Here is a 25,967-nt window from a genome sequence, read left to right as displayed (position 1 = left end):
TCAAGATAAGTCCATTTTATATGCAATTTTCCTTAGATTATTTTCTGATGCATTCTGAAGTCCACACAGACCAGTTGTGGCAAACCAGAAAGCTGTAACCCTTTTTCTAAATCATCCACATGGAATCCCCACACCACATGAGGGTGTGGGGATTCAAAGGGTTCCTCTAAAGCAGGGGTAGGCAACCTTAAAGAGGTGAAGATCTACCTGAACAAAATGACAAAAGTCAAAGATCACCGGGAACAGTGTTGCCTCCTCACACCTGATTTAATCCCCTAATTGTCGTACTACCATGTTACAGTTTAAATCAGGTGGTGAGGAGGCAACATATCGCCTCCTGAGATGGAGTGCAGTTGGTATCACTCCACATGGGACAGGAGCCAGCACTACAGAGGAACCATCGGCTTATGAGGCTCTTGCTCCCTGCTACATCTCCAACTTTACAAGTAGTCCCTCTGCATTGCACTCTGTTTAATGCTCTGGGATGGTGGGTCAGCAAGCCCACACCGCAATCTACCAGTAACCTGTCTGCGATCAATGGGTTACTGACCCCCGCTCTAGAGGTTGCTAGGTGTTCCATGAATGGTGAGCAGTGGTGGACTGATCTTCTGTCTGATGGTGCCTGCATAGTTCTGGCACCAACAGCAGTTGACAAAGCCCAAAAAAATGGAGCTTCTCCAGTGTCTCAGGGAACCAAAGATACCAATGACCATGTTAGCTGTCTGTAAGGGGAACATTCTTTCTACTGATCACCAATATTGTGAAGTAAAGAATAATATAATATAAGAACATTATATTATATTATAAGAATATTTTCCCCACTGTCCCCAAATGTTAGAGAGCACTACAATGACCGCCACTGGAATGAGCCTTTTTTTCACTGACTACCATCATTGACTTTCAATGTGATGTGGCTAATGTCTCCTGAGATGTAAATTTAATAATTATTTCAAGGATTCCTCAATGATGAAAAAATAAATACATAAAAAGCCTATTAAAATTAAGCCACATGCATATAACTGTTGGAGGCAGTGAAATCCTACAAGAAGTGAGTTTTTTGTATGGGATGTATTTTTTCTGAAATAAGGTTAGAGGATATTACAAAATTAATATTACTATTAATAAATAGTTCTGAGTTTTGAATTTTTTTTAAAGCCTGTTAGGATTCCTTGATATCTTGGTTGAAGTAAATATCACAGCAAGAACAAGACTAACGCAAGAGACATCAGGAGTTCCTCGTTTGGTTATTGAGGACTGTAACGCACTTCTGGGTGGTGTAAATATCAGGCTACTGAGAGGGTGAGTGGCAACAATCCTTATACTTTGGCATTAATTATTATCATCCAAATGATCATATAACTATGTATCTCTACCTAGACTGCTATCAGGGATTTTGGACGGACTTGTCAGAAATCTTCTTCAAGGCGTTTTACCAGGAGTGGTAAGATTCTGGTCTGGACCATAACCATTAACAATTTTTTTTTAGCTAGTCGGCTTTCCTGTTCCTGATAAAGCTAGAACATACAAAGAAGCAATATTGTCCCTGGGATTCCATAAAGGATTGTAACAAGCTGGTTCCTCGGCTTAGGAAAGAAACTTACCATAATGCAACTTACGTAGATGGTCAATGTTACACTTGTTTTATTCCAGCCACCAGTCCTCTCTTTCATGAATATTTCTTATTAAAATGTGTCATAAGATAATATTTACCAGTTCCTGTCTGCTTGAACGTACTTGCAATGCAAGTATACTGTAGGTGTAGCTTTTGGATTGAATTTCACAAAACCACTAGTATTTTTTTATCATGTCACATATTTTCTAATGTTTCCAAATTTAGGTAGGTTCTCTATATCCCAAATTACCAAGGCCAAGGGTTACATTGAATAGGGAGGGTTTAGAGGAAATGTGTGGGTAGCTGAATATGTGAATAGGGTTTTGGTTAATGGTTGCTGGAGATTTAATATGTATTCAAAGCCAAAACTATTGTCTTCAGCTCTGGATAAAGTATGGAAGTATTAAAAACTTTGTCAGAATTTTATTGGTGTATGTGTCTCTGCTGGGGCCCTTGCAATGTATATTGGTAACAACGGTTACTGAAAAAAGGAAGTGATTGAAAATCCAAAAATTTGCCAATGTTTCTTTAACAGAAATAAAGGGGATATCTTGTTATGGTGACAATTGTCTCAGAACAGATTTCAGCTAATTTTGGAGAGATTTTGCCTCCTGTTATGTCTCTGGAAGAGAAAGTGAAGGATAAGCTTCCCAATAAACACAGACGTCAAAAATATACCTCACAGGACTTTTAAACATTCCATACTCTATACAGAAAACCTTTTTTGTCTTTAGATGGCTTTAAATGAATTGTATTATAAAGTTCTGTGAGTGGCTAAAAAAAAAAAAATGTATAACTTAGACAAAAAAAAACATGACTGATTTTCTTCTACAGCTATGCCCGGTGTTGACCATAGTGCTAGATTTGACCAATGGCCTTCTACTGTCAGTAAACTGTAAGTTATCTATGTGAAGATATATTAACTCAAAAATCGAAATATGTTGCTGCTGTTAGAGTGAAGGACATGATATAATGTTAGATTGTTTATGTGTGGGCAACATTTTACATTAAAGTGATAAAGACTTTACTAAAGATCCCGTAGACTTAATTTAAGATTCAGAGGAGATCTGAATGATGTATTTATAGAAAATCTGTCAGTTTATCTACTCAGGGTAAAGATGCAGTGTTTGTGCCAAAGCAGCTAAATATTAGGCCCAAGGACTGTTGTCTGAAGGGAGAAGAAGTGTATGTAAGCCATGTAACCCTGTGTAAGCTCTATGTCATGGAGCTTACATGGGGTTAGGACTTCTAGTTCTGACTTAGTAGGGAACACAAGAAAGCTAACTATAGGTTGGGGGCAATTTTTTTTGCTAGAGAACCTGTCACTTTGCTCAGCAAAGTGACAGAGTATCTTTAAGTACATTGGAAATATACAATTTTTTCTTCTTGAACCATTTGCCACACTTAAAGATAGAGTGTTTTAAATGCAAAGGGTTTTGCCTCTCCTGCTTAAGGTCAAAATTATAATTGAATTTAAATATGATACTTTTCTTTACTAGAAATTAGTAGATTGGTCTATGGAATTTATCTAACATTGATAGATGGAACTTTTCCTTCACTGTGAGGATTTATTGGCAGCTGCCAAGATATACTGTTAATATGAAAGAGGCCAGCTAATGAAAATAATTTTATCAGGGTACACCAAATCTACGGTATGTGCAATATATAAGTGTGCATATATGTGACTGTGTTTTTGGAGGGCAGTTTGTGTGAGATGACCCCTACCTCACAGCCATTATATCATAATGTTATGGCAGCATGTGGATAATAGGGGACTCAAAGCCTCCACTAAGTGGCAGTTCTTACATTTGATGTATTGAGGCTGTTAACAGTTTGTTGCGACCACCTAAATAATATTGCATATTTAAGAGATACTTCCCATTAAGCCATTTCTACTTCTCAAGATAGATCACACTTACTTGCCCTTGAAGGAAAGTAGGTTATCACTTGAAGGTTGTGCTCAGCGCTTTACTTGAACTTGGTGTAGGACAGGAGAACAAAGGAGGTGGAATTCACAGAACTCATAAAAGGCTTCTACAACTCCTTGGCTGGAAGTTGCTGGGTCAGTCAGAAGCATAGCACAATTCACTTTAGCCACAAAACACAAGCTTTAAGTGAGTCTCTGTTCCTGTGATGACTAAGGAAGAAAATATTTAAATGTCTACATGGCCTCCAGGAACATAGCCTGCTCGCAGGAAGGAGTGATAGCCTCCAGGCCCTCCCTACAGTCCTGGGAGCATCAAACCAGGATTGCAGACCTCGAAAACCACCTCTTTTAGTGAGGGAGGGCTTCCTAAGGATTTCCTTTCTCCTAAAGAGAGAGCTAGGAAAGAACCCTTTCAGAACATTGTTTTACTGTATTTTTTTTTTTTTATCAGAAAAGCTTTATTGAATATACACAAACTTACAGGTTCCAGAACCAAGCAGATTCCCAAATACGTCTGTTACAAAGAGTTACAAAAACACACAACAAGTTATCAAAACTTAATACTATTTGTGGATGAAATTGCTATCTGAAATTATATAAATTATATTAAATATATGAAATTGCTATAGCCCCGCGGCCCCACCCAGAGGTCAAGTCTAACAACTTCAAGGAATAGCATGCATAATTCCAATAGCATGGTTTACAGAGGCATTGCAATATATTGTACAATGTACAGAAAAGACCATCACATTACCCCAACAATCTATATGTGACAAATTCTACTGGAGCCATATGGAATATTTTACCACGCCACACTTTTTCAAATTTGGTGTATTGATAAATAACACATTCGTATCTAAGGGTGGTGCGCATATGATTGACCAATTCCCTAAGGGTGGGAAGGGAGGCACTTTTTTAATGAAGCAAGATGACTATTGGTGCCCGGTACTACATCATCTAGAATACCCAATAAGTAAGATTTAGGGTCAAAAAGTATATTACACTAAAATGCTTGATTAATAGTATGAAGGATGGATTCCCAGCATCTGTGTAGTTTTGGATAGTGCCTACAGTTAGGACAGCCAGGTTGCAGGGAGAAGCCAATATTAAACAGTTTGAGAGGGGTAAATTATGCTCTCAACAAAATATACAGTTGAGAAAGGCACTGGGAGGTATTTAACCACTTGCCGACCAGCCGCCGCCATTATACTGTGGCAGGTCGGCACGATCTCGCTAGCCGTTGTAGCTGTACGTCGGCTCCTTTAAGCAGGATAGCAGGCACGCGCGCTTGCCCTCTGCACTGTGGGGTGCCGATGTTTGTGGGCGGCGGTCGCGATGACCGCCGGCCTCGCGTGATCGTGGGCATGAGAAGCAGAACAGGGACGTGTGTGTGTAAACACACAAATCCCTGTTCTGTGAGGAGAGGAGAGGCAGATCATGAGATCCTAATAGCTAGGAACCACGATCTCTCATCTCCTATAGTCAGTCCACTCCCCCCACAGTTAGAACACACACTAGGGAACAAAGTTAACCCCTTGATTGCCCCCTAGTGTTAACTTACCTGCCAGTGACATTTTATTTTATTTTATTTTTAGCACTTATTGCTGTATGATTGTACAATCCAATCTGTCTGCCATAATGTCGCAGTCCGATAAAAATCGCAGATCGCCGCCATTACTAGTAAAAAAAAAAATAATAATAAAAATGACATAAATCTATCCCCTATTTTGTAGACGCTATAACTTTTGTGAAAACCAATCAATATATGCTAATTGCGATTTTTATTACCAAAAATATGTAGAAGTATACATATCGGCCTAAACTGAGGAAAAAATTAGCTTTTTTAAAAAAAAATTGGGGATATTTATTATAGCAAAAAGTACAAAATATTGTGTTTTTTCAAAATTGTTGCTCTTTGTTTATAGCGCAAAAAACAAAAAACGCAGAGATGATCAAATACCACCAAAAGAAAGCTCTATTTGTGGGAAAAAAAGGACGTCAATTTTGTTTGGGTACATGTCGCCCGACCGCGTAATTCTCAGTTAATGCGACGTAGTGCTGAATCGCAAAAAATGGCCTGGTCATTGAGCAGTCAAATCTTCCGGGGCTGAAGTGGTTAAGGAACGAACATGTACCACCTCTGGTGGCATCTCCAACTGCTCACTAGTTAATTCCCCCAGATCAGGCTGTCACTGTTCCATGGCTTTGCAGGGATGCACCTCCAAATAAATAAAGAGTAAAGATGCATAACAGCTGGATATAAGACCTTTCTGTATAGTACTGTGTTGCAACATACCAAAAATGGGAGTTATAGGGCGTACACACGGTCGGACTTTGTTCCCCCCCAATAAAGTTTTAACCCCTTGATCACCCCCCCGTCGCCAAGCGATCATTTTCTGATCGCTGTATTAGTGTCGCTGGTGACGCTAGTTAGGGAGGTAAATATTTAGGTTCGCCGTCAGCGTTTTATAGCGACAGGGACCCCCATATACTTCCTAATAAAGGTTTTAACCCCTTGATTGCCCCTAGTTAACCCTTTCACCACTGATCACCGTATAACTGTTACGGGTGACGCTGGTTAGTTTGTTTATTTTTTATAGTGTCAGGGCACCTGCCATTTATTACCGAAAAAAGGTTTAGCCCCCTGATCGCCCGGCGGTGATATGCGTCGCCCCAGGCAGCGTCAGATTAGCGCCAGTACCGCTAACACCCACGCACGCAGCATACGCCTCCCTTAGTGGTATAGTATCTGAACGGATCAATATCTGATCCGATCAGATCTGTACTAGCATCCCCAGCAGTTTAGGGTTCCCAAAAACGCAGTGTTAGCGGGATCAGCCCAGATACCTGCTAGCACCTGCGTTTTGCCCCTCCGCCCGGCCCAGCCCAGCCCACCCAAGTGCAGTATCGATCGATCACTGTCACTTACAAAACTCTAAACGCATAACTGCAGCGTTCGCAGAGTCAGGCCTGATCCCTGCGATCGCTAACAGTTTTTTTGGTAGCGTTTTGGTGAACTGGCAAGCACCAGCGGCCTAGTACACCCCGGTCGTAGTCAAACCAGCACTGCAGTAACACTTGGTGACATGGCGAGTCCCATAGGTGCAGTTCAAACTGGTGAGGTGGCAAGCACAAGTAGTGTCCCGCTGCCACCAAGAAGAAGACAAACAGGCCCGTCGTGCCCATAATGCACTTCCTGCTGCATTCGCCAATCCTAATTGGGAACCCACCACTTCTGCAGAGCCCGTACTTCCCCCATTCACATCCCCAACCAAATGAAGTCAGCTGCATGAGAGGCATTTTCTTTATGTCCTCCCGAGTACCCCTACCCAACGAACCCCCAAAAAAAGATGTTGTGTCTGCAGCAAGCGCGGATATAGGCATGACACCCGCTATTATTGTCCCTCCTGTCCTGACAATCCTGGTCTTTGCATTGGTGTAAGTTTTGAACGCTACCATACACTAGTTGAGTATTAGCGTAGCGTACAGCATTGCACAGACTAGGCACACTTTCACAGGGTCTCCCAAGATGCCATCGCATTTTGAGAGACCCGAACCTGGAACCGGTTACAGTTATAAAAGTTAGTTAAAAAAAAAGGTGTAAAAAAAAAAAAAATATATATATATATATATATATATATATATATATATATATATATATATATATATATATATATATATATAAAATAAAATAAAAAAATAGTTGTCGTTTTATTGTTCTCTCTCTCTCTATTCTCTCTCTGTTGTTCTGCTCTTTTTTACTGTATTCTATTCTGCAATGTTTTATTGTTATTATGTTTTATCATGTTTTCTTTTCAGGTACGCAATTTTTTATACTTTACCGTTTACTGTGTTTTATTGTTAACCATTTTTATGTCTTCAGGTAAGCCATTCACGACTTTGAGTGGTTATACCAGAATGATGCCTGCAGGTTTAGGTATCATCTTGGTATCATTCTTTTCAGCCAGCAGTCGGCTTTCTTGTAAAAGCAATCCTAGCGGCTAATTAGCCTCTAGACTGCTTTTACAAGCAGTGGGAGGGAATGCCCCCACCGTCTTTCGTGTTTTTCTCTGGCTCTCCTGTCTCAACAGGGAACCTTAGAATGCAGCCGGTGATTCAGCCAGCTGACCATAGAGCTGATCAGAGACCAGAGTGGCTACAAACAACACTATGGCCTAAGAAACCGGAAGCTACGAGCATTTCATGACTTTCGCCGGAAGTAAACAGCGCCATTGGGAAATTGGGAAAGCATTTTATCACATGATCTTGGTGTGGTCAGATGCTTTGAGGCCAGAGGAGAGATCTAAGGTCTAATAGAATTTTTTCAAAAAAGAGTACCTGTCACTACCTATTGCTATCATAGGGGATATTTACATTCGCTGAGATAACAATAAAAATGATTTAAAAAAAAAAAAATGAAAGGAACAGTTTAAAAATAAGATAAAATAAGATAAAAAAGAAAAAAAAAAAAAAGAAAAAAAAAAAAAAGCTCCCCTGCCCCCCCCTGCTCTCGCGCTAAGGCGAACGCAAGCGTTGGTTTGGCGTCAAATGTAAACAGCAATTGCACCATGCATGTGAGGTATCACCACGAAGGTCAGATCGAGGGCAGTAATTTTAGCAGTAGACCTCCTCTGTAAATCTAAAGTGGTAACCTGTAAAGGCTTTTAAAGGCTTTTAAAAATGTATTTATTTTGTTTCCACTGCACGTTTGTGCGCAATTTTAAAGCATGTCATGTTTGGTATCCATGTACTTGGCCTAAGATGATCTTTTTTATTACATCAAACATTTGGGCAATATAGTGTGTTTTAGTGCAAATTTTAAAAAGTGTGTTTTTTTCCCAAAAAATGCGTTTGAAAAATCACCGCGCAAATACTGTGTGAAAAAAAATGAAACACGCACCATTTTAATCTGTAGGGCATTTTCTTTAAAAAAATATATAATGTTTGGGGGTTCAAAGTAATTTTCTTGCAAAAAAAAAATAATTTTTTCATGTAAACAAAAAGTGTCAGAAAGGGCTTTGATTTCAAGTGGTTAGAAGAGTGGGTGATGTGTGACATAAGCTTCTAAATGTTGTGCATAAAATGCCAGGACAGTTCAAAACCCCCCCAAATGACCCCATTTTGGAAAGTAAACACCCCAAGCTATTTGCTGAGAGGCATGTCGAGTCCATGGAATATTTTATATTGTGACACAAGTTGTGAGAAAGAGACATTTTTTTTTTTTTTTTTTTTTGCACAAAGTTGTCACTAAATGATATATTGCTCAAACATGCCATGGGAATATGTGAAATTACACCCCAAAATACATTCTGTTGCCTCTCCTGAGTACGGGGATACCACATGTGTGAGACTTTTTGGGAGCCTAGCCACGTACAGGACCACGAAAACCAAGCACCGTCTTCAGGCTTTCTAAGGGTGTAAATTTTTGATTTCACTCTTCACTGCCTATCACAGTTTCAGAGGCAATGGAATGCCTAGGTGGCACAAACCCCCCCCCCCCCAAATGACCCTATTTTGGAAAGTAGACACCCCAAGCTATTTGCTGAGAGGTATAGTGAGTATTTTGCAAACCTCACTTTTTGTCACAAAGTTTTGAAAATTGAAAAAAGAAAAAAAAAAGTTTTTTCTTGTCTTTCTTCATTTTCAAAAACAAATGAGAGCTGCAAAATACTCACCATGCCTCTCAGCAAATAGCTTGGGGTGTCTACTTTCCAAAATGGGGTCATTTGGGGGGGTTTGTGCCACCTGGGCATTCCATGGCCTCCGAAACTGTGATAGGCAGTGAAGAGTGAAATCAAAAATTTACACCCTTAGAAATCCTGAAGGCAGAGATTGGTTTTCGGGGCCCCGTACGCGGCTAGGCTCCCAAAAAGTCCCACACATGTGGTATCCCCATACTCAGGAGAAGCAGCTAAATGTATTTTGGGGTGCAATTCCAGATATGCCCATGGCCTGTGTGAGCAATATATCATTTAGTGACAACTTTGTGCAAAAAAAAAATGCGTCACTTTCCCCCAACTTGTGTCAAAATATAAAATATTCCATGGACTCAGCATGCCTCTCAGCAAATAGCTTGGGGTGTCTACTTTCCAAAATGGGGACATTTGGGGGGTGTTTGTGCCATCTGGGCATTTTATGGCCTTCAAAACTGTGATAGGTGGTGAGGAGTGAAATCAAAAATTTACGCCCTTAGAAATCCTGAAGGCGGTGATTGGTTTTCGGGGCCCCGTACGCGGCTAGGCTCCCAAAAAGTCCCACACATGTGGTATCCCCGTACTCAGGAGAAGCAGCTGAATGTATTTTGGGGTGCAATTCCACATATGCCCATGGCCTGTGTGAGCAATATATCATTTAGTGACAACTTTTTGTAATTTTTTTTTTTTTTGTCATTATTTAATCACTTGGGACAAAAAAAATAATATTCAATGAGCTCAACATGCCTCTCAGCAATTTCCTTGGGGTGTCTACTTTCCCAAAAAGGGGGTCATTTGGAGGGGGGTTTGTACTGCCCTGCCATTTTAGCACCTCAAGAATAGACATAGGCAGTCATAAACTAAAAGCTGTGTAAATTCCAGAAAATGTACCCTAGCTTGTAGACGCTATTACTTTTGCGCAAACCAATAAATATACACTTATTGACATTTTTTTTACCAAAGACATGTGGCGGAATACATTTTGGCCTAAATGTATGACTAAAATTGAGTTTATTGGATTTTTTTTATAACAAAAAGTAGAAAATATCATTTTTTTTCAAAATTTTCGGTCTTTTTCCATTTATAGCGCAAAAAATAAAAACGGCAGAGGTGATCAAATACCATCAAAAGAAAGCTCTATTTGTGGGAAGAAAAGGACGCAAATTTCGTTTGGGTACAGCATTGCATGACCGCGCAATTAGCAGTTAAAGCGACGCAGTGCCAAATTGGAAAAGGTCCTCTGGTCCTTAGGCAGCATAATGGTCCGGGGCTGAAGTGGTTAAGGCATGGAGAGCAAGAACAACATTGTTATAGGTTCTAGGCTTTCCTTATCTAATAAAAATGTGTTTTTGTTTTTGACTGTGTTCCAACCTGAAAGATTTCTAATCACTTCCTGTCCAGACAGAAAGTGAATAAAAATTTCCTTGAAAAAATCAACAGTAGTTCCAACTCTTCTCTACTCTACCCAAAACAAAAATAAATGTTTTTATTTGACTTTGGCCTTAAAGCTGCAATCCAGTGAACTACGAAAAATAATAATAAAGAAAACAGTCTAAATCGGTAAAAATTGAGTGAAAACCAGTAATATGTTTTATGTAAAAAGAAAAAAAAAGACTAATTGTTATTTCTTTTATTCAGCAATTGTTCCTCTTGGCTTAGTTGGCAGTATTCAGTATACAGTATCAAGCCTCCCCATAATAACTGGGCAATTTATTGAGCTGGATTTGAATGTAAGTTATCATCATTGATGTAAAGTGTTGCCTTTTCACTATTAAATGACTAAACATTTGTAAATAGAGTGTTTTACGTGTTTTAAAAATGACTCACTATTAACTATTGCCAAAGCATGACAATCTGGGTTACATTACATCTCAATCTAAATCTAGATTGCCTTAAAGTCTGATCAGTGAAAAGCTTATAGCCAAACTTTGGGGTTCTATGTCTAAATGTAAGAAAATAAATTAAGCAGAAAAGTAATTGTGGAATGGAGTATACATTTTTTTACGCATACACTAGTGGGGTCACTCAGGGTATCATCCCAATATGTACAGTTAAGGGAAGGTAAGGGAGGTGTTGGGACTTTAAATATACCCCTCTGAAATGCGAACTATATATATGGGTCAAACGTTAGACTTGAACCCGGTCTAGTTGGGATGAGCGAGGCGATGTCCATTCATGAGCCTAATCCTGGCTGCATTATATGCCCCCTTTTTTCTTTTTTTTTTGATTCCTCTTCTTCTTCTCAGTTTTTTTTGGTCTTGGTATGTGTGATGTGTCCTACACCCTTATGAGAGTTGAAGATGGGGAGCAGTAAACCATGGACCACAACCATGTTGGGTTGAGGATGATATGATAAGATTATTCTTGCTAGGGGTCCAACAACCTAAGTAACTTAGTGTATTATTTTATTTTTTCCTTATAATATATAAGCTTTAACATTGGTAGACATTCCCCAAGGGTATTCTAATTAGTTCACGTCATTGATTGGGTAAGGGTTTTTTTGGTAGGGTGTCTGTATATGTGTAACATGTTTTATGTTATGTATAATTCTTATAATATTCTTGTTCTGATTATTTGTGGCATGTGGATAATATCTCTTGTTGAATTCATTTATTTTAAAACTTTAATATAATTCGATTGAAAATAAATATTCCTCTAGTGTCACTTATGTATGATTCAACAGAACATATACGTTAATAAAAGAAACAATTTTATCAGATACAGTTTAAAACCATATCGACATTAGATACATCACAAAGGCAAGCAATCTGTGTCCTTCAAATGAGGTCTACGCATTTCACGGATATACTGCTTCTTCGGGACCCGCAAATGTTTTTGTATGTTCAGAGAGCTTGTTCACAGTCATAAAAACAAATCTACAATGGGAATAAAGAAAGCAATAAACAAACAAAATAACTTATCACATTGACATATTCCATAGGTATAGGACTAGTCACATTTTACATGATATACAGTGGGGACGGAAAGTATTCAGACCCCCTTAAATTTTTCACTCTTTGTTATTTTGCAGCCATTTGCTAAAAATCATTTAAGTTCATTTTTTTTCCTCATTAATGTACACACAGCACCCCATATTGACAGAAAAACACAGAATTGTTGACATTTTGCAGATTTATTAAAAAAGAAAAACTGAAATATCACATGGTCCTAAATACTCAGACCCTTTGCTCAGTATTTAGTAGAAGCACCCTTTTGATCTAATACAGCCATGAGTCTTTTTGGGAAAGATGCAAAAAGTTTGTCACACCTGGATTTGGGGATCTTCTGCCATTCCTCCTTGCAGATCCTCTCTAGTTCTGTCAGGTTGGATGGTAAACGTTGGTGGACAGCCATTTTTAGGTCTCTCCAGAGATGCTCAGTTGGGTTTAAGTCAGGGCTCTGGCTGGGCCATTCAAGAACAGTCACGGAGTTGTTGTGAAACCACTCCTTCGTTATTTTAGTTGTGTGCTTAGGGTCATTGTCTTGTTGGAAGGTAAACCTTCGGCCCAGTCTAAGGTCCTGAGCACTCTTGAGAAGGTTTTCGTCCAGGATATCCCTGTACTTGGCCGCATTCATCTTTCCCTCGATTGCAACCAGTCATCCTGTCCCTGCAGCTGAAAAATACCCCCACAACATGATGCTGCCACCACCATGCTTCACTGTTGGGACTGTATTGGACAGGTGATGAACAGTGCCTGGTTTTCTCCACACATACCGCTTAGAATTAAGGCCAAAAAGTTCTATCTTGGTCTCATCAGACCAAAGAATCTTATATCTCACCACCTTGGAGTCCTTCAGGTGTTTTTTAGCAAACTCCATGCAGGCTTTCATGTGTCTTGCACTGAGGAGAGGCTTCTGTCGGGCCACTCTGCCATAAAGCCCTGACTGGTGGAGGGCTGCAGTGATGGTTGACTTTCTACAACTTTCTCCCATCTCCCGACTGCATCTCTGGAGCTCAGCCACAGTGATCTTTGGATTCTTCTTTACCTCTCTCACCAAGGCTCTTCTCCCCCAGTAGCTCAGTCTGGCTGGACGGCCAGCTCTAGGAAGGGTTCTGGTCGTCCCAAACATCTTTCATTTAAGGATTATGGAGGCCACTGTGCTCTTAGGAACCTTAAGTGCAGCAGAATTTTTTTCGTAACCTTGGCCAGATCTGTGCCTTGCCACAATTCTGTCTCTGAGCTCTTCAGGCAGTTCCTTTGACCTCATGATTCTCATTTGCTTTGACATGCACTGTGAGCTGTAAGGTCTTATATAGACAGGTGTGTGGCTTTCCTAATCAAGTCCATTCAGTATAATCAAACACAGCTGGACTCAAATGAAGGTGTAGAACCATCTCAAGGATGATCAGAAGAAATGAACAGCACCCGAGTTAAATATATGAGTGTCACAGCAAAGGGTCTGAATACTTAGGACCATGTGATATTTCAGTTTTTCTTTTTTAATAAATCTGCAAAAATGTCAACAATTCTGTGTTTTTCTGTCAACATGGGGCGCTGTGTGTACATTAATGAGGAAAAAAAAAATGAACTTAAATGATTTTAGCAAATGACTGCAATATAACAAAGAGTGAAAAATGTAAGGGGGTCTGAATACTTTCCGTCCCCACTGTACCCAAATATCTCAGTACCAACCGAAAAGAGAAAAATATATATATTTCATATAGGTTTATACATTTCTCATGTATGATATTGTCAGAAACCATGAAATCAGGCCGAGACAGAAGTACAGTAAAATCACACTTGTTTAATAATAAAAGTAAAAAGAAGAAATGTAGTCAAAACATAGCCAAAGTTCAGTAACCAGAACGGATAGTCAGCCAAGCCAGAAGTCAGGGATCAATGTAGTGGAACAGCAAGCAGGATCTGGAGCCAGAAGGGATGTCAGCAAAGCAAGTCTTGAACAGGATCGCAGGAGATAGTTTCTGTGATGTTAACCAAGGCGAAGGCAGAGATCCTCTGGACTGGATGGCTTAAGTAGGCAGGACTGACGAGCAGGATATCATTAACAGCTAAGTAACTGTGGAGAGATAGGAGCTGGCAATTAGCCGACAGCTGAGCGGCAAGCTCAGAGAAGGAAGGGCTGAGCCCAGCCCTGACAGATATATAAAAACAAACAAAAAAACAAAACCCACAGCCCATATCAATTAAAATTGTAGAGTGTTTTTTTTTTTGTTTATATCATACATCAGAAATGTAAAAACCTATATGAAATATATATTTTTTTTCTTGCCACCAAGACAAATAGTGACAGTAGGGGGCGTGTCCGGACTCTGCAGTGATAGGACGTGTTGCTTGATAGCTCCGCAGAGCCATCTGCTATCCACCGCCATCCTGCGAGTTTTAAACCTTGGTGAGCCTCAAAACTTCACACAACCATTACTGGGCATTTGCTACACCAAGCTCTGGGGAAATTTCAAAGTCTGCCTGGCCGATCAGACTGCGGCCGGCTCCTTACCACAAGAGACTCGCCGCCATCTTGCGGCCTACAGGCCCTCAACATCCCCAGGCTCCAGTGCGGTGATCGGCCGAACACAGGGAAGCAGAATAGCCCACATCTACTGCTGCCGTTGCGGGGGAGGATCTGACTGTGTACAGGCACTGTAAAAACTAAAAAAACTGTGCAAATAGCTCCGAACGCTCGCGGCCCGCCGCCATCTTGCGGCCTGTAAAGCCTCCAGCGAGTACCGCAATCGGCGGTACGAGCGATCGCTAGTCTGGCCCTTGCTACTGCAGACACCTACGGAAGGTAGGTGCTAGATATACAGCCCCTAACAGCTGACAGAAACGGAAAAGCCTGCATCACACTCCTCAGGTCACAGCCCAGGAAAGAAGGAGGCTCTAGCCTACCTGTGGATGACGGTGGCCATCTTGCCAATCCAGGAACACCTCAGCTAACCTTTCTTCCACTCTCCCTCTTACCCAGTTTACCCACATACCACTATACGTGGAAGATGGCCATGTAAAGGAAAAGCTCCCACCATTATCAGTCCTGCAACTCACTATCAGAGGTCTTTTTTTTTTAACAATATAACCCGCTCATTACCATGGGAACAGCCTCCAGACAATCCTCTACCTCACGATCCCGCTCCCCGAGAGAGCTTCCAGGAGGAATCAGCCACAATATCCCAGAGATGTTCCGGTCACAAAGGGGCAATTTGGCATCCTCCCGCCTCAGACCGCCTCAATCCGCGGATTCACAACCACTGGATCCCCTTCTCAGTCCTATATCTGAAACTCACACCTCACCGTCTATCGATGCCGGAGCAGCTCCCGTTCAGCCGTATCTGAACATCAATGATCTCCGGTCCATAGCTGCGGACATCAAGGATACCCTATCAGATGCAATTGCTGAGCTGCGTATAGATATACACACGTTGACTGACAGGGTCCATGAAGTAGAACAGGCATCAACTCAGCATGAACATGTCCTTCGCAAAGCTACCAGGCGGATCGACACCCACACCATCCAGTTAAGAGACATACAGCGCCATGTTGAAGACCTCGATAATAGGGGCCGCCGCCACAACCTTAGGATCAGAGGTATACCAGAGACCGTCTCCGCAGAAGACATTTCATCGGCAGTGACTAGCCTATTCAATGATCTTCTAAACAGGCCGCCTCAAACTCAAATATCTATGGAAAGGATCCACAGAGCTCTACGCCCCAAGGGTAGGGATACAGACCCGCCAAGAGATATCATATGCTGCATTGTGGACTATAGGCTAAAAGAAGAAATTCTCCGACAAGCCAGACTCAGGCGGCAGTTGCAATATGCAGGAACTTCAGTTCAAATCTTTCAGGACTTATCCAGTATAACACTGCAGCACCGCAGAGATCTCAAACCACTATTGGATATGCTGCGCACAAAGGGAATCCAATAACGCTGGAAGTTCCCTTTCTGCCTATCAGCTACTCATCAGGGGCACACTGCCTTGCTAAAAGTCCCGGAGGACCTACGTTCATTTTGTGACACTCTGGATATCCCTCTAGTGGACTTTCCACAATGGTATGCGGAATTCCGCCACACGGCAGTAAAGAAAACCACACCTCTGGCAGAACCGATGGAAACCCAGGAAGGACGAAACCGCAGACGAAGATCTTCATCTGGATACAGGAGGCGAAATCCGCAACATGATCCTCCACTTGGCTCCTACCCCGCGGACTCCCCGAGGTCCCGGAGAACCAGGAGAGATTACTGAACAGCATCCTACTGACACCGTTCCCGTCAGTGTTTAGCCATGTTCTAGAACTATTGATTAATAACTTCATTTTATTCTGGATTTACATCCATACATTCGCTCTCTCACTGTCGCAACATGTCACTTGATGAAGGAGAGTACTCTAACTAAAATAACATTGGATGCCATGCACGATGCTGCCTTTGCGGCACTCTCTCCCCCCCCCTCACCCCTCACCAGACAAAGGACATCAGGTCGCCCAATCCACTGATGACCTCCGTGATCTATACCCAACATTATAGATCTTCCACCGTTCACTACCATGTTTACCAGGACCAACTTCCTCACCGTCATGGATACTCTGCCTTTACGGACGGGATCGCTGTGTACTCACACTGCTTACCACCTCGCCTCCTGTCCTTGAATACTGTCTCTTACATGATCCTACATGAACTACAGTATTACTAACCTTACTAACAATTATCGATCCGGGTAACGTATGGCAAGATGTGTTCTACAGATTTGTTCCATATTGCACTGTTTAATATACTGTACACAATGATGGGAAGATGTGCCCCCACTATGGCCAAGCACTAGGTGTCCCAGTTTGCCCCACACAACTACATTTTGAGTATGCTAAATGCACTCCACTTATGCAGCAATAGGAGATCACTTCTGCTTAGTCTACGTCTGAACACATGTCTTACGATTTTAGTACAGATGATCGACATCTATCCCTTCTCTCCACTAACCACTCCAACTGCCCGAACCTGACATCTTACTTTATGTATAGACCGCCCTAACACAACACCTCAAGGGAACCTGTAGATGTTGAAACATTGATGAGGGTCTTGGCTACTATGGATGCCAGCTTTACTACCTCTCTTCTCCTGTTTAGACTGTAGCTTGATATGCTTTTGTATTAGTTACCACACGCGACAACAGTTCATTCCCATGAACAATATGCGGGCTATATATATTCCGCATGAACATGGAGGCGGTGTATCCATGAGGGTGAAACTACCTCACTTAAAGCTCATATTCTCAGATCAGCTGGAAATGTTTTCCCTCCCCCCTCCCACCATTACCCATTAGTGGGTTTAAAACTTCTTCCTTAAATAACTGATAGGGAATCCTTAATCTCCTGTCCCCACACATAAGGTAATGGCTATAAACAATTGACCATTATCCACTCTTCTATACCACGTATGTCGCTTGGGCATATATCACATACATCACATATATCACATAGGCTGGTGGGGGAGGGGGGGGGGTGATGGCCGAGAGATGGATGTCCTGCATTGCTTACACAATATACCGTGCTCAGCTCCTTTATGGAGTCTTTGAAAGATACAGATTCTTTGTGACAAACAACTCCGACTACATCAACTTGAGGAATGTATGGTATAAGTTTTGAATTGTGTTATATGTTGTTTCACTTTTGCATTTATTCGTTTTCCAGAACAATACTATTCCTTCACTCCAATACTCAAGAAGCCTGGTTCACATTATATTATTCCCATAAACATATTCACTTACTAGATCTAACGTACGCACACTACTACTGACGCACACACACTAAATACAAGTCCCCTCCGCTCCCATGTGCAATAATTGACACACTTGAACTCAACCTCGTCTTCACACTCCACTACCATCTCTCATTTTCTGGTGAATTCCGTGCTTATCATATAATCTCCTGTTAATCCTTCTCATGTCTAACCTCCCACTGCCCCATCTCCTCCTATACTTCATATTTGCCAACCTCCTCTCATGTGCTACTAAGACTGGTAACGGTGGGCTAGCTCTATTGAGACTCTATCCTCTCTGCTAAGTTCTACCCGACCCCCATACGGTGCAGTGGAGCAGTCTGGTTCTTAACTCCAGGCTGATTCCCTTGACGTCACACCGTACCCTATCTTCCTCTCCCAATAGGGGAAGATACTTAAATACTCCCCACCCTTTCTTCCGCATCCTTTTACATTCCGAACAGACACGAACTTTACACACGTTTTCTATACCCTCCTTTACTTTACCAGTTACAACTGAGACCCTTTTTAGCCCCAAGGATGGCAGACGCTCCTACACGCGACACAAAGACTGGTACTGGAAACAACCCACGTTTCACAGGTAAAACTATGCTCCATAAACATGCGTGGGCTTAATGTGCCTGAAAAAAGATCACAACTGCTACACACCTTAAGACAAAACAAAACGCAGATCGCCTTCATACAAGAAACGCATTTCCGCTCAGACAACATTCAGAAACTACACGATATACACTACCCTACGGTATATCATGCCACTAATGATGACTCTAAATCAAAAGGGGTGGCTATATTAATAGCAAAAAACTGTCCTCTACAAATTTCAGAAGTTAAACGAGACGTTAAAGGTAGATTTCTTTTTCTCAAAGGGACTCTTCACAACAAACCCATAACGTTAGCAAACCTATACGCTCCTAATACGAAGCAAGTTCTATTCTTTCGCGAAACCCTACAACTACTGACTGAATTTTATTCCGGCATTCTTGTTGTGGGTGGGGATTTTAACGTAGCACTCTCTCCATCACAAGATACATCCACAGGCACATCCTCTATGCCTTACAGAGCTCTTCGGGCCATTAAAAAAACACCTTAGAGATCTGACCCTTCACGACGCCTGGCGAACACTACACCCGACTGAGAGAGACTTCACGTTTTACTCCGCACTTCACAATAAATACACAAGAATTGACCACTTTTTCATATCCCAAGCAGACTTATCTCTCCTTTCAAAGGCCTCCATCAATCCTATGGTGTTATCGGACCATAGCCCCATATCCATCACTCTAGATATACCGGCAACTAGATCCCACAAAATGATTTGGCGTCTACATAATTCCATCTTGACAGACATAGACATCACTACCAAACTTAACACGCGACTCAAACATTGTTTTTCGGAAAACACCTCAAAAGATTCAAAACAATCCAGCATATGGGCAGCGCACAAACGTGGAGAAATCATATCCCTGACTACACACAGACGTAAACTCAAACGAGATCGCATTAACACACTATCGGAAAAAGTCCTCACGCTGGAACAAGCTCACAAGCTCTCATTAGCCACAAAATCCCTTGTTGAACTGATCAAAGCTAGAGAAGAACTCCTAGAAGAACTCGGTAAATCCTTAAAACGCAAATATGGCTTAACACAAAAACTATTCTATGAACTTGGCAACAAATCCGGAAAATTGCTTGCCAGAGCATTACAATCCCGAAAAGCAATGAATACCATACACGCTATTAAAAACTCGTCTGGCACCTCTCTTGTCTCTTCCGAAGCTATTGCCGACCAATTTGTTCAATCTTTTTCTGCTCTTTACAACTTACCTTCCTCCACCGAACTGGGCAATGCTCCTGAAAGACAAGCGACAATCTCAGACTTTCTGAAAAATTTTTGCCCATCTTCTATCTCGTCTGAGGATGCAGCAAATCTTTCTACTCCCATTACTACAGACAAAATCATATCAGTGTTGAAACAAATTAAAACAGGTAAAAGCCCTGGCCCTGACGGTCTGACCGTGAATTACTACAAAACTTTCCAGGATATACTTACCCCTCAACTAGCTAAGATTTTCAATGACCTCTCCTCGCCCTCTTCAGTAAATACGGATCTATTAGAAGCCCACATCACGCTCATTCCCAAACCAGGTAAAGATGAAACTTTAGTGACCAATTATAGATCCATTTCCCTTATCAATGTTGACATGAAAATTTATGCCAAAATCCTTGCCAACCGAATGCTCCCTTTACTCCCCAAACTGATCTCATTAGATCAAGTTGGCTTTATCCCTGGGAGGGAAGCAAGGGATAATACCATAAAAGCAATCAACATTCACCATTGGCTCTCCACTTCACCCAAACAGGGTTTTTTTCTGTCCCTTGACGCGGAAAAGGCGTTCGACAGGGTGGCATGGGACTACATGATAGCAGTTCTACAGGCAATGGGATTCCCAGCACGCTTTACCCAATTAATTTTAGCTCTATATACGTCCCCCACAGCCAGAATAAGGGTTAATGGCCACCTGTCGAACGCCTTCCCAGTGTCGAATGGAACCCGGCAAGGTTTCCCCTTATCCCCTCTTCTTTTTGTTCTTTCATTAGAACCTTTCCTACACAAACTTAAAGTCAACCCGGATATCATGGGCATTGATATTAGACAAAAACACTACAAACTAGCAGCATATGCTGACGACATACTTCTTTTCCTTTCCAAACCGTTAATCACCCTTCCAAACCTCTTGCAAGATTTCACCCTCTTCCGCAAATTATCCAACTTGAAAATAAACTTTACGAAATCCAAAGCCCTAAACATCTCCCTCCCGTCACAGATAGTTTCTCAATGCCAAACTAACTTTCCATTCAAATGGGAACCACACGCCCTTACGTATCTTGGCATTCAAATACCATCTAAACTTACTGAACTATACGAAAGAAACTACTCTCCCATTCTTCGAACCATACGGAAGGACCTTACGAAATGGTCCTCAGCTCAATTTTCCTGGTTTGGGAGAATTTCCATCTTAAAAATGAACATCCTACCCCGAATACTTTATGTCTTACAAACAATACCATTCAAACTCCCTTCAAAATTTTTTACAATCTATAAAAGAATATCCAGGAACTTTATATGGGCCCATAAACCTCCAAGACTCAGTTGGAGCAGGATGATCCTCCCCAAGCTTAAAGGTGGACTAGGCTTACCTGATATTCATAAATACTATAATGCTTGTCATATCACCAGACTAATAGACTGGCACATACATTCCCACTCTAAAGATTGGATCAAAATTGAAGATTCCTGTGCCCAAACACCCCTCTCCCACTCGCCATGGATTGACACCAAAGCGACCCCTAAAGAACACTTAACACATCCACTAACGGAACCTACATTGAACTGCTTCAGGAACACTTGTTCTTCTCTTAAAATGACTCCATCTCCAGGGCCATTGACCCCCCTAACTGGCAACCCTGCCTTTTCCCCTGGCCTTCCAGAAAATAACCCGAGTTTGGTCTCCATGATATCTACTTTGAGAGCACATGACCTTTTCCATGATGGGTCAATTATCCCATACACCGATCTACCCACTAAAATCCAGAATGGAAACATTCCCTTCTTCTCGTACTTACAAATCAGACACTTTCTCAACACCTCCAATCCCATCTCTCAATGGTGCAGAGATATGACTCCTCTTGAAGCACTATGCTCTGGCACAAATCCTCAACACCACTTAATCTCAACTGTATACTCCTTGCTTTTCGGTGAAACTAACCTCACATCTACCACAGTTAACCAGAAATGGGAAAGAGAGCTCAACCTGGACCTATCTCTGAAAGACTGAGAAAATATCTATTCTCATATCCATAAAGGCTCTGTTAACGTCTCAGCACAAGAAACCAATTACAAATTATACTCTAGATGGTACCGCACCCCTGATCGCATTCATATGTTTCATACAACTGTTTCTCCTTTGTGCTGGAGATGTAACTCTGGAGTGGGCTCTCTTCTCCATATATGGTGGGATTGTACACTCATAAAGCCATTCTGGGAAAAGGTACACAACATGATCACTCGAATCACTACTTATACTCTAGACTTTACACCTGCCCAATATTTGCTACACCAAACCTCACTTCATCAATCCACTTATAGGAAATCTTTAATGCTTCGCCTCATAAATGCAGCCAAGCAATGTATTCCGTTACGATGGAGGGACACTAACCCTCCCACCTTATCAGATTGGTTAAAACGTGTGGAAAAAATAGCAGTCATGGAAGACTTAATACATCAAGCAAAAGATAACCCCACAAAATACAGTCATACCTGGGCTTGTTGGACACACTATCATAATTCGACTGAATTTCACACACTACTTACTGAACCACAAGCCGGAACATCCTTGGCGCCACGTTGATCCTCATAACAGGTACTAGTCTGGGACCGAAATAGGAGTGTCCGCCATCCACTCCCACCCATCCACCCCCACCCTAATGCTCCCATACCCACATACCCACCCAAGTTAGTCTCCACCCCTTCATATTAAATATATACACAGTAGAGCATATCTAATCCAACATCTCTCCCCCTATCCTATATACGCACCACACCTTCTGAACTCAAATACACCACATATACTATAAAACCACTAAGAAACGCTAATCCACGTAAAAGACCTTTTTCACTACCTCCATATATTTGGTCTTTCTGACCCTCCCCCCCAGTACAGTGTGCTCCCGTTGGGGTACTGGGATGGGGAGATGTATGGTTTAAGGTCCTTATCCCACGCTCCTCTTTTGAATTTCACACCACAATCACGACATGGGATGTTTAAGATTTCAATTGCTGACTTCAATGTTTCTAGAGCGGTTAAAAACTGTCTAAGGTGACTGGACACCTCAAATATTTACTTATGAAGGTTTTAAACGTCTTAATTGTTTGCATATTGATGCTTTCACACACCCAAATGTTCTTTTACATTCAACGTTATTATTTGTATCACTACATCTACTTGTTAAATGTACGAAACTTGTAACTTGATGATGTATCTCTGTACACCTTGGAGAAATACCATTACCTGTTTTGTACATTTTATCTTTTATCAATAAAAAAATTTATGAAACAAAAAAAAAAAATAGTGACAGTAAATCTCCCCAAGAGGAATTCAGACAGCAAAAACTGTGCAAAGGCTCTAGCCTTTTCATACTCTTTCTAAAACTAAAAAAAGTTTTACTTTAGGCACACTTTAAAGATCTTACCTTTATGCATAGGCATACAGAATTCTATGACTGCAGGAGAGGCTGGTAACATAACTCTGACAGGTCAGCTCCCCTTTTTTCAGCATTTTTTTCCCCTTTACATACTTTACTTGCTTCGAGTCTGCAATGTACAACATAAACTGTGGTGTAGTGCCCCCAATCCACGTTGTGGTACACTGAAAATAAAGACACAGGTATTGAGTGTCAATTGAGGTACATTGACAACTCCTTGATTTTTCTTTCTGAACCTACTCTCTAAACTTGCATTGTTCTGTTTTTTCACAGACAGTAGTGAGTCAGCTGGGTGGTGGACTAATTGATTACCCTCTTGGTCATGTTCAACAAATTACTTTACCACCAATGAAAGAAGCATCTGAAAGCCAACTGGGCTTGTCTGCCCATTTCTTGGGTAGTGTTCTCACTGCTTTACAGAAAGAGGGTCTAATGGATCTTGAAATAACAAATGGAGATGTAAGTACTCTATTAATTTTTTATGCGTAGTAGTCTTGTTGGCCTACGCCATTTAATATTGACCTGAACTCAAAAAAGTGAAGACTTGCTGTATTATAGGGAACATCTTTTTATTTAAATTACTTCAGCTTTGTGATATCAAACTATGTCTAGGCATTCCTATTCTCTGGCCTAATAGCTGTATGTTTGAAGTGTGACATCTTAGGCACTGCTAGTTAGAGGTACTAGAGCCCTGTCTCCACCAAGACGACCTCCTCGAGACAGAGATACTGTGCAGAACAAGGCAAGGTACATCAGAAAGAGAAAAAGACCAGCTGCAGGAAATACTCAGGAGTATTCCTTTCGTCTCTATTTACTTTTTATGGGCACATGTAACGTACCTGGTTGGAGGCCAAAATGCCGAGAGGGCTCCCCTTGCGGCTGAGTGCAGTACACCCCTGAAGTTGGGTACAGAGGGTGTAGTGCCCAGAGAAGCACAGGTTGCCAGATGGATTCCAGAGAGAAGAGCTGGTGGGCACCAAAAGGACACTGGGTAATACAGGAAACACAGCTGGGCTAAAGTATATAAGAATCCTCGGTAATACTTGGCAAGGTGTGCACAAGGAACAGTAGTGGAAGCCAGGCCAGGGGTCAAACATGGTAGATCTGGCAAGAGGAAGAGGCAGGTTGCAGAAACAGGGACAAGCCAAAGGTCTGGTATCAGGAAGCAGGCAGGAACAGGTAACTGTAGCAAAGTCCGTGATACAAGCCGGGATCAGGTACTGGAGAGGACAACAAGTTGGTAAATCAAAGCCAGGGGGTCAAACCAGGAGAGCAGATCAGACAGGTCAGGAACAAGCCGGGTCACAACAGGAATCCAAACAGTAATTGCACAGAGGCTCAGGAACACAGGAAGACTGACAAACCAGCAACTGCAGACACTAGCAGACTTCCTTATATAGGCCCATGTGACCTGCTGGTAGAGATATTGGGTCCTAAAGTCCTTCTCCTGTCAGAAATGCTGGGTCCTAAAGTCCTTCTCCTGCCATAAGTGCTGGTAGAGATGCTGGTTCCTAGAGCCCTTCTCCTGCTGTTGGTTCCTTGACAACTGGCACTATTGCCAGTTCTCCTACGGCCATTTCCCTGACAGCACAGCTTTCAAAATTTGAGTCCTATTTAAAAGCAGTTTGAAATACTTAATTTTGTAAATTGATGTTTCAAAGTAAACCTGTCAGAAAGCTAGACAATACAAACTATACATATGATGAGAAGTATAACCTCAGACAGAGCATAGGTAGGACCAGGATTTTTTTAATTAAGAAATAGGAACTGTGTTTTGTAAATTTTGGTTATGTCCTAAATACAGGGCATTTAGATCAATTTTTTGAAACTTTGAAAAAGCAATTTATTTTTCTATTTAGAGTAGGAAGGAGATACAACCTCTTGGGTTTTTATTGGTGTCTGCGTTCCTTCTTGGAGAACCCCTCTCTGTCTTTGTCGTGGTGACCATTGTTACCAGGACTGAAAGTGAGAGAGGCTTTAAAATTTGACCTGCTTTGAATTGAGCTGCATTTTTTTTGAATGCAGCATGACCTTTTGAGATGCATTTTAACTTAAGGCAAAGTAAGTCTAAAACTGCATTTTCTACCAAACATAGCTGCAATAGAACGCTGCATTTGAATAGAATCATGTTTGACATGAGCACTAAGGGGAAATATTCAAATAGAAAAACTTGTAACTCATGACAACTGTCTAAGAAAGGATCCATCTTCCTTTGGAAGGAGCTCCTCTCTCTTCATGTTGTGTCTTGACAAGCAAACCTCGCCAAAGGGACACAAACAGCAAAACAAAAAAAAATCTGATAGGGGTTCTAAGTATTCCCTTATCTATCCAAAAGTAAGGGGTCTATTTGTCAATACTTTCACCCAAGAGTAATGCATTTTTTATGAAGATTCAATTAGAAAAATGTGTTCATCATCTTGAGTTAAAACATTGATAAATAGACCTCTAAAAAAAGTTTTCACTGGTACATCAATTTTAGAAATGCCTTCTTCATGGATTCAAAAAGAGCTGACCAAGGGACAAAAATGTTAAAAATGTATTTACAGGTGCAACTGTCAATTGGCCTCTCTCTGGGAGTATTCTCTGTGTAAACAAACCCATGTGATTACAATGATTTCCTGTCATTGTGATCACATGATCAGGAACTGATCAGTGTAGTTACCAGCGGTTAGTCAGTCTCAGAATTACAACAGATTGTTAAGGAAGGCTAATCTAATGACTGCAATCAGAAACATGTTACATA

General features: G+C 41.3%; 1 protein-coding gene across 1 annotated transcript in view; it reads left to right on the top strand.

Moving 5' to 3' along the window:
* Positions 1 to 25,967, top strand: part of LOC141114268 (BPI fold-containing family B member 4-like) — an 80,021-nt gene that overhangs the window by 30,889 nt on the left and 23,165 nt on the right. The window contains exons 5-9 of the mRNA XM_073607853.1: positions 1,156 to 1,299; positions 1,378 to 1,441; positions 2,447 to 2,507; positions 10,871 to 10,962; positions 23,498 to 23,683. Coding sequence (XP_073463954.1) covers positions 1,156 to 1,299; positions 1,378 to 1,441; positions 2,447 to 2,507; positions 10,871 to 10,962; positions 23,498 to 23,683 — 547 coding nt within the window. The remainder of the gene's footprint in view (positions 1 to 1,155; positions 1,300 to 1,377; positions 1,442 to 2,446; positions 2,508 to 10,870; positions 10,963 to 23,497; positions 23,684 to 25,967) is intronic.

Source organism: Aquarana catesbeiana, linkage group LG12, assembly GCF_042186555.1.
Source record: "Aquarana catesbeiana isolate 2022-GZ linkage group LG12, ASM4218655v1, whole genome shotgun sequence".
Lineage (NCBI taxonomy): Eukaryota > Metazoa > Chordata > Amphibia > Anura > Ranidae > Aquarana > Aquarana catesbeiana.
This window is presented reverse-complemented; position numbering and strand designations above follow the sequence as displayed.